The sequence below is a fragment of the Myripristis murdjan genome, chromosome 16 (genome assembly GCF_902150065.1).
Source record: "Myripristis murdjan chromosome 16, fMyrMur1.1, whole genome shotgun sequence".
NCBI classification, from domain to species: Eukaryota; Metazoa; Chordata; class Actinopteri; order Holocentriformes; family Holocentridae; genus Myripristis; species Myripristis murdjan.
This window is the reverse complement of record NC_043995.1, coordinates 25835522-25845494: the sequence shown is the minus strand read 5'-3', so window position 1 is coordinate 25845494 and position 9973 is coordinate 25835522. Positions and strand designations below refer to the sequence as shown.

The following is a 9973-nucleotide window of genomic DNA, read 5'->3' as shown; positions in this document are numbered from 1 at the left end:
CCACGCTAATAATTCAGAAATCTTCTCTGAGTCACACAAACACAGCAGGTAGGCTAAATATGTGCACTGAGATGATTCATACACAACAAAGTGTAATAAGACCAAATAAGTCGACGGTGTTTGACCTACTTGTGCAGGACATTTTCCAGATAGCAGGTTTGCACAGACACTTTCCTGGAAACAATAGTACAAGATTAATACACATTAATGCATGAGTGATGTTACAGAAATGTCACATCCTTATGCTAGCATTCCCCTACACAAATTAATCCAGTTTTACCTCCTACTATTTTTAAAAGCCCATGCCCTATGCCTGGTTTTGGGGGGCGAGAGCTGTTTGGCAGCCTGGATGGTGGCAATACGTCCTGCTGTGTCTCACTGCACATGAACACAGCTGCATGATGTGACTCCCCCTGATTCTGTTTTATTATTGTTTTGTTTTATTTTTTAGGTTGTCTTTGAATTAGTTTAATATTATGGAGCTTCTAAATATACAAAAAAAAAAAAAAAAAAAAAAAAAAAAAAAAGGGTAAAAAACAACACAGGAGCAGGAGGAGGGGAGGTGGAGGAGGAGGAGGAAGCTGCTGAAGGGTGTGGTTAAGGAACATTAGGAACATTAGGATAATGTTAGGAACATTATCCAAGTCCCAGTCCCAGATTTTCGCTGCAGCATTCAAGAGGCAGAGTCACTTGGTAAGTTATCTCAATCATATCAATGCTATAATCAATATCAGAAGAATATCAGATCACAGAATCTGCTTGCATGGGCGCTCAGTTTGTTAACACAGGCTATAGAGAGGCATAGAAAAAAGTTCAAAACAACTGAAGGTAGAAAACAGGATTTTTACTTTCATTTTTTAAACTGTGCAAATAACTCCCCCTTATCTATTCGATTCAATTCAATTCAATTTTATTTATTTATATAGCCCAGAATCACAAATTACAAATTTGCCTCAAAGGGCTTTAGAGGAAATACAACATCCGCTGTCCTTGGACCCTCACATCAGATGAGGAACAACTCCCTAAAAAAACCCTTTAACAGGGAGAAAAATAGGAAGAATGCATGTAACTTTGTGAAAACTGTCTAACTGACCAAGAGAGAACGGAGGGAAGGAGGAAAGAAATTTAGTTGAAAAATCTGCATTTGCATACTTTTTGCTTTCATTTTTGAGCCTGTGCCAGTAGCTCTCACACTGACTGGCCTGTGTAAAAAGGCAAAAGTCCCTTAGTGACACTTTTGCTGTCAAGTCAACAGTACTTTCTTAAACAAAAGCTTTTGCAGTGCTTCCTGATTAGGCTAAAAGTACAGGAAGTTTATAATCAAATTCCTGGGCATTGTGTCTGTTTGTGTTGCAGTCATAGACCCAGGGGCAGTATCCATGACAACACTTCAAGGAACTTTATTGTCATACCAGCTCACATTTACATGTTAGTGGTACGAAATTAATTATATATATATATATATATATATATATATATATATATATATATATATATATATATATATATGTATATGTATATACATATATATACATATGTGTGTGTGTACATATATATAAACAGCCTATATAAATATAAACAGTATATATATATATAATATAAACAGTGTATATAGAATAAAAAATGGACCAAGTCACAGAACCCAACGCCCGGTACTGGGATTCAGGAGCTGTAAGACTTGATACACAGTCAGTGCTGAAATTAGCTTATGAGTGCTAAACACGCATGTTAGTGATATTGCACTTATGGTGGAAAGTGATTTGTGCAGGAAAAGGGAGAGAGAGAGAGTGAGATGGGAGAGGGTGGGAGACTACAGAACATGGCTCAAGTTCAACAGCCTGACAGCTGCAGGGAAGAAGCTGTTTCTGAGCCTGGTGGTCTTGCTCTGGATGCTCCTCAGTCACCTGCCTGAGGGGAGGGGCTGAAACAGACTGTGAGCGGGATGGGTGGAGTCCTGCATGATGCGGAGGGCCTCTCAGCAGCAGTGCAGCTGCCGTGCCACACGGTGATGCAGGTGCAGAGGACGCTCTCCACCGCACAGTGGTAGAAGCTCCTCAGGACGGAGCTCCCCAGTCCAGCTTTCCGCAGCTTCCTGAGGAAGTAGAGACGCTGGTGGGCCTTCCTGACCAGACGGGAAGTGTTGGCACTCCAGGTGAGGTCACTGGATATGTGCACACCCAGGTACCTGAAGCTGGAGACCACTTCCACAGCTGCTCCTCCGATGTGCAGGGGAGGGAGAGGGCGCTTGTCCCTTCTGAAATCCACCACCATCTCCTTAGTCTTTTTCACGTTGATGCAGAGGTTGTTTTCACTGCACCACTGCACCAGGTGTTCCAGCTCCTCTCTGTATTCGGACTCATCGCTGTTAGTGATGCGTCCCACTACTGCTGTGTCGTCCGCAAACTTAACTATATGACAGCTGGGGTGTCTCGCCGAGCAGTCATACGTCAGGAACAGGAGGGGGCTCAGCACACAGCCCTATGGCGAGCCAGTGCTGAGGATGATAGAGGAGGAGACGGTGTTGTGGATCCTGACAGTCTGAGGTCTGTTGGTCAGGAAGTCCAGGACCCAGTTCCTCAGTGTGGGACTGAGTCCAAGGGTTTGTGTTTGCAGTCAGGGGCGCCATATATGGGGGAAAAGTTAGGACAATTCCAAGGGCCCTTGCCTGACAGGGGCCCCAAAAAATAGGTAAAAACTAATATAAAATTATTAAACCATCATCAAGTAAATACATATATTTTTTTTTTTGTCATGGGGACCAAAATTCCTGGCAGCGCCCCTGTTTGCAGTGAGTAGTTTCCTGTTTTCTCCATAATCTCTTCCTGCATGGAACATACCAAGCGAAAGCCCTCTTCTACAAATGTACCTGGTTTACAGGAAAACAGCAAGTTTACAATAATGATAAGAGACTCGTCAACAAGCCAAATAACTTAACTGTAGTTGTGATAATAGTTAATTTAAATTAAAAAAATAACCTTAACATGACTATTAATGTTACATTAAAAAAATATAATGGTAACAATAGATGCAATGATAACAGGTAACAGCCACAAGAAGCAGGAACACTTAACAAAAAATAAGTCCTTATTTCAATGCTTCTTTATCGCTGAAGGTTTGGTGTCGGATCAAAGTTTGAGCAGTCAGATTGGAGTATGTTGTTTTCCATCATAAATCCACGCCTAGTTTTGTTTGGTATCCTTGTACTTGGGATTGCTATTCACAAAGGAAGCTGCTGGCTGCACTTCCAGCATGGAAACACAGAAATAGCCATGGAGTCTCAAGAGCTAGGCCTACAATTTTATGATGTCTTTTTAATTTTCATCCATAGTCTTGCAGTCCCGAGACCTGCAGCTGGAGCATCTGGTGCTTAAAGACCATGTCGGGAGGTTAGTGAAGGAACTGGGAGTGATAATGACTCTCTCACTCTATCAGTGGCTTCAAATGATCTAACCTGACGATGCAGCAGCACACACACAACTTTTCTCTTGGTTTGATTTTTATTGTGAACAAAAAGACAGACATGTTGATGTATATCTGAAGAGTTTTATCCCAAAAAAAGATTTCCCCCATTCAAAAAGAGCCATTTTAGTGAGCAGAAAGGGGATCTTAAAAGGTCAGTAGCAGATAATTGGAGTGGTATTTGTCTTCTGAGAGCTGGGAACCTATAAAGACTGATTTGAGATGCAGCTCATCACTGTGTATCAGGTTATTATCATCATGAATGTGTAATAAACATTGTTTTTTTTTTTTTTTGGTAGGCGTCTATTTACGCATTTCCTTTAACATTTAAGGGGTAGATGTACATGATGATATGTGATTACAATGGCCACTCACAAGCTCATTTATGTGCCATAAGTTGTTGCAGTAACCTAACCCTTTGGGTTGATACCATTTGGTGCAAAAGGTAACCATTTTTGACCACCTGAGAATTCATAAAAAAGGTCAAAAATCCCTTCCAAATCCCACATTAGGACACCAAGACCTTGAAGAACATCATAGCAAAATGCATGCTTTGATTTGGCATCAGAAACGTTTGAAATTTGGAGATTTCTGTAAGAATTGCATTTTTTGGCAAGCATTCTGTTTTGCTCCGTAACGAACCCCTGATTACTCATTGTACAGTCTTAGCTTTGGAAATAAGAGGATTGAATTGACCAAGCACAAATATGATGTGTAAAATTGTTTTTTTTTTTTTCATCATACTGTTATTACATTAATGTCAAATGAATCAGCTCTTGGTTATTTTCCATTCCCTTTCTCCTCAGACAGGCACTTTGTGGATAAGCACCGCACCGCGCTGATCCAGAGTGTGAGCATGGTGGAACCTATCCTGGGCGAGCTGCTCAACAGGTCCATCATTAACCAGGAGGGCTACAACAAGGTCATGGCTCAGGGTACCAACCAGGAGAAGATGAAGGAGCTCTATGAGGGGCCCCTGAATGCCTGTGGCCCCATCGGAAAAGATATGTTCTACGAACTTCTTAAGCAACTGGAGCCATATCTCATTTTAGAACTCAAGAATAAAAAATAATCAGATAAAAACACACACACAAAGTACCAGAGTCCAACATTTTTATAAATAATTTTACATGCCATAGGAAACATTTTTGCTGAACCCCCTTTTTAATTCAGTATATTTTAGTATACTATAATTTTCCCATTAGAAATTATTCACAAAGTGTGCAGTGGGCCTTTTCCTCCATGGAATGACCATCATGCATGTCTGTTATTTAATCCTCATGGCTTTACCCCCCAAAATATTGTTGACTCTAAGGTGCTGATGAAGTATTTTATCACTTTTTTTTCTGTTATGTTGTGATAATTTTACTTTTGGTGGGTCTGTATGAAAAAAAAAATGAATGAATAAATGAATAAACCACATTTGAAGGAAAATATGAAGCCACTTTTCTGTTTACAAATGGTAGCATGTGTGCATGACTGGAGTAATCCCATCAGACAGGTTCTGGCTGCTTCATGGGTACTTCATGGGTGCTCTTTTGATCAGCGCAGTCACAAAGGTTTCAATCAGGGATGACTCATTTTTTGGCCTCTGATAAACATATTTGACATACTTCAGAAATCTGAGTCACACAACCAAACGTCCTCATTTAGATGATACCAAAACAACAAAGGGTTGTAATAAGTTTTTTTCCGATTGCACAGTAATTTTCAGGGAAACCACTAAATGAATCCAGCACAGACACTGTATTGTAGGCTACCACAGTGATTGCCCAGATTATACAGAGAGGATCTAAGGACATCGTTTCTAATGAACGCAACAGCTGTGCACAGCCTGTTGTTTTGCATGACATGTTCATAATCAAACCTGACTAGCAAAAAGGTGCATAAACGTTTGCTTTATTAAGTGCATGTTTCCTGTATTTCATACCCAAACACTGCAGGAACGCGTGCAAACACTTTAAAATAAATTTATGAACACACAGCCATTCCTCGACTTCTTCTCTCATGATGAAAACAGCAGCACCACGTCACATTATCCCTGCGTTCCAATACCCATACTACCATACTATTTAGTAGGGACAAAAAGAATTAGTATGTCCCAATACATACTAACCTACATACTTTGTAAGGGCAGCTGCAGTACATACTAAAAGTAAAAAGTATAAGTATGCGATTTGGAACGCAGGGTAGGTTTTACTTTTGGTTCAGGATCTCTTCGTTCCCTTGTAGGCCCGGCCGTGGGGCTGGAACTACATTACCCAACAGCCATTGCGAGCGACGTAGCGACGTAATAACTGACCGCTAACATGCATGTCCTCCTCAGACTGTCCGATGACCTATTTTTGTTATGAAATTGTAGGTTATGAGAAGTAAATGCGATCAGTGCCGAGACTGACGAGTGTGCGCTGCGCAGGTTGGTGCTCTCCGTTCAGTTTCATGTGTTTACCGGAGATTAAAGTCGGAGATTAGCGATTCATTTAGCTAGTTTAGCTGTTCAATAACCCAACTTAGCGACGATGTGTTATCAAAGATAGCTGCTCACATCCAGTGTGATCCGCAGTGTGTGATCATACAACACTCCTTTTAGTGGCTTTATGACTGCTGACTCAGCTCTTATGTTGCACAGTTGTACTGTTTGCTAGCCGGCACACTGACTGTCTATTTATTTCACTTCTGTTCGTTCAGTTGTTGTGTGCAGGGGCGCCGTGAAAGTTAGGACAATTCCAAGGGCCCTTGCCTGACAGGGGCCCCCCAAAATAGGTAAAAACTAATATAAAATTATTAAACCATCATCGAGTAAATACATATATTTTTTTCCCCATGGGGACCAAAATTCCAGGCAGCGCCCCTGGTTGTGTGTAAGTTCATATCAACTAGTTTTTGAGCTGCTACCTAAAATACAAATCACCTCCTTAACTCATGCAAAACTATGTGACCTAACATCACAGTTTTTGCTGCCCAGAATCCAAACTAAGACTTTAGATGACACTAATTTCGCTATCTCTGCACCTTTCAGTTTATCACCTTCCTCCTCCTCTAGTGAATCAGACTGTGTCTCTGCTCCACAGGAGAGAGCCTCAGCTGGCGGAGATGAGCTGCACCTTCCAGCTGCTGTCTGCCCGCAGTGACCTCTGCCATGTCCGCTGCTGGCTCCTGTTGTCTCGACAGTCCCTGCAGCTTCGAGCGCTCAGCTCTGGCCCTCAGATCAGCCGCAGCCTGCGTGAGAGCTACAGGCTGCTGCAGCTGCAGGATGAGACGCACAGCAGCCCCGCGCAGGTCAGAGAGGCCTACCTGCGCCTGGCCAAGCTCTACCATCCTGACTCCGGGGCCCCGACCGCAGACGCAGTCCTCTTTGCTCGGGTTGAGGAGGCCTACCGCGCTGTTCTGGCACATCAGAGCCACACCAAGAAACATGACGTGGTGAAGGAAGAGGAAGATGACGATAAGTCAAAGGGCATGGCACCTCAGCACAGACACTACCTCAGCTATGAGGGTGTGGGATCAGGCACACCCAGCCAGCGTGAACGTCATTACCGGCAGTTTCGCGTAGACCGGGCAGCCGAGCAGGTTTTAGACTACCGGCAGAAGGAGCATGAGAGGGCTGCTGCTGCAGAGGGTGCACTAGTGGAACGGGACATGCGGCAGCGCAGTCGAAACATTAAGATCACCCAGGCTGTGGAGAGGCTGGTGGAGGACCTGATCCAGGAGTCCATGGCCCGCGGAGACTTCAGGAACCTTAGTGGAGCTGGAAAGCCCCTCAACAAGTTTGAGCACAATCCATATGCTGATCCTATGACCCACAACCTCAACCGCATCCTCATAGACAACGGCTACCAGCCACCCTGGATCATCACGCAGCGGGACATCCGAGAGGCCAGAACTCGGATCCGCACCCGACTGCTGGAGGAAAGGAGCAGGCTGGGTGACCCCATGACCTCCATGGAGAAAAGACAGTGGGAGCAGCTCTGTGGATCTGTAGAGGAGGAACTGGTGAAACTTAACAAGATGGTGGACAATTTTAACCTCATCGTCCCGATGCTCAGCATGCAAATGGTTCACTTCAGTTTGGCCCGGGAGATTGAGCGTGCTGAGAGAGGAGCCTGCCAGCACAGAGCGGACCAAGAGAAGGAGAGACAGAAGGAGAGAGAGAGGAGGAAGGAGGAGAAGAAAAGAGCCAATGCCGCGCCGAGGTCCAAAGACACTAAACAAGGCCTGATGTCCTGGATGCAAAATTTTCTCAGATGAAAACACCATTGCTCTGCATCCGAGCCGTTTCAAATCACTGTTTTATTTATTTTTCATGACCACCAATAATCACAATCCAATCAGACAGACTTGCAAACCTGTGCTTAATTGTATTCATAAATCCAGTCTGAATCTGAGTGCTGCCACTAAACCTCTTTAACTGTATGCTAATGTTTGTGTGATTTTTTTTTCCAGATCAAAAGTAGAGATGCAGCTGTCATAATATATGCAAATAAAAGTAGGATTTATTTGGGTAATTAAAGTTCCAAACACATCTTTTTTTTTTTTTTTTTTTTTTTTTTTCCAAAGGCACAAGGAGAAGGGCCTTGGGACTGGAACATGGACACACAAAGACTAAAAACTTTTAATCTGAAAGGCTGATTCAAGTGTAGTGTAGGTCAGGGTTTGACCCAGGCTTCCCTAGAAATAAGGAGGCGAGTGGGTTGGAAACCACATGGCACCACACCTAAGAGGGGTAAACCAAAAGATGCGAGTGCATAAACAAAGAGCAAGGCGTAAAGTGCAAGGGAGATGGTATTCAGCGTGCATATCTCTGCAACCAGTGACGGGAAAATGACAAGACCCTGATGATTTAAAATGCAGGGCGCTGGCACTTGTGAAACCCAGCTGAAGGGGTGTCAATTCTGATTAAAGGAGGTTTAATAGATTCACACCCTGAAACCGCAGTGCCTCCTTTTCTCAAGAGGAAGCCTGGGGTTGACCCCTCGCTACCTGAAGAAATCTTTCAGGTTAAAAGCATTGTTATAAAAGATTTTTTTGTGCGCTTTTTTTGTTTAGTACCTACCCAAATAAATCCCACTATATTTGCATATATTATGGCAGATCTACTTCTTGTTTTGTGAATGTTTTTTGCCCTGGGGCACCATGGTAACATTCACCTACACTACGCCCCCCCCTGAGCCACAGCATTTGGTTCAGGTTAAAATAGGGATGATAATGTACAACCACCGTCTTGACATTGTGAGAATACACAGATTTTACTTGACTTGAAGGATGAGGAAGTAAATGTGTTGTTCACAAAGGTTATGACACAGAACTGCCCTACAGTGTAAGCTGTTTCGGTTAATTGCAGATCTAAAAATATACAACTTTTAATAAGACTTCAAAAGGCTTCAGTTGCTGTGTGGCATGAGAATATTAAGCCACATGGGACGTCCTGTTACACGGATGGGAAAACACTCACCTGACGGCACGCTAGAGGCAGTGATGCAAAAAGAGAACATTTTGCTCAAGTATAAAAGTGTTGTGATGCTCACATCTTATTTAAAGGAGAAGTGAAAGGTACAGATGTGAAAATGTATAATTAAAGTAGAAAGGAAGGTCATTTGAAAGTATGAGAGGACAAACTCCACTCTTTTAATTCTTTTAACGGGTGAAAATGTGAATTTACAAATCAGTGTACAGATTTCATTTATGTCCAAATACAACAGCTTTGTAAGATGGACTTCATAGAAAGGAAAATTACTGAGTAGAGAAACACTGCAACAGTAGAAATACACAAATAGCAATTAAATTACAGTAACATTAGGTTGCAACCACATGATTTTTTTTTTTTTTCTGCAGGTAATTTCTTCATATTTTGCTGTAATGGTGCACCACATCAGTCTACCCACTGATCTATGTAGTGTGGGGGATTCCTACAACCTACAGCTGCGAGGACACTGTAGTCCAAACCTCGGAAATTTAGATTGGGGAATTCCAATTATAATATCAATCATTTCTAAACCTTACCTAATGTGTTCATTTCCTTTCTGAAAACTAGAATTAGCCTCTTGATATTTAAGAAGTGACAACCTCAGAAGATTATTGAGTGAAAAGTGTTCAACGCCGTTATATGGCTTGACACGAAAAGGTGCTTACAGGCTCACCTTACAGGATAATTCGGGTGTTTCTGAACCTGGACCCTCACTTTTCTACCTTCTGGGGTCCAAATGACTGAGGGGGACAAAGGCTTTTGGATTTGGTCCAGTGCTGAGCTACAACACTTCAGCCACAATGTAATCAAACAAGGCAAGTTCACCCATCATATTACGTCCACTAAAAGTGTTTTTGCCACCGATAGATCCAGATTATTATTACAAGTGTCTTGACAACATTATGGAGAGGATCACACAGAAACACATACACACCCCTGTGATATTATAGGGTGTGAAGACAATAAATTCTGTGTTTCCTAGTTCAGTATTCACATGGGGGTCACAGAGTGTGTTAAACCCCAGAGAGTGAGTCAAGTTGTATGCAGATT

At 42.5% G+C, this 9973-nt stretch overlaps 2 protein-coding genes across 4 annotated transcripts; both read left to right on the top strand.

Moving 5' to 3' along the window:
- The first annotated feature begins 616 nt into the window (after positions 1 to 616).
- LOC115373283 (NACHT, LRR and PYD domains-containing protein 1b allele 3-like) lies at positions 617 to 4828 on the top strand. The gene is made up of 3 exons (XM_030071586.1): positions 617 to 693; positions 3329 to 3386; positions 4266 to 4828. Exons 1-3 carry the CDS (start codon positions 625 to 627, stop codon positions 4529 to 4531), a joined length of 393 nt encoding a protein of 130 aa, XP_029927446.1. The 5' UTR covers positions 617 to 624; the 3' UTR covers positions 4532 to 4828.
- Positions 2645 to 7872, top strand: dnajc28 (DnaJ (Hsp40) homolog, subfamily C, member 28). 3 transcript variants are annotated; one of them, XM_030071576.1, is made up of 3 exons: positions 5744 to 5875; positions 6148 to 6222; positions 6531 to 7872. In XM_030071576.1, exon 3 carries the CDS (start codon positions 6553 to 6555, stop codon positions 7705 to 7707), a length of 1155 nt encoding a protein of 384 aa, XP_029927436.1. In that variant the 5' UTR covers positions 5744 to 5875; positions 6148 to 6222; positions 6531 to 6552; the 3' UTR covers positions 7708 to 7872. The 3 variants fall into 3 exon arrangements, with proteins under 3 accessions (XP_029927437.1, XP_029927435.1, XP_029927436.1); XM_030071577.1 differs by lacking the exons at positions 5744 to 5875; positions 6148 to 6222 and adding an exon at positions 2645 to 2688; XM_030071575.1 differs by lacking the exon at positions 6148 to 6222 and having other exon boundaries at positions 5732 to 5875.
- The last annotated feature ends 2101 nt before the right edge of the window (positions 7873 to 9973 follow it).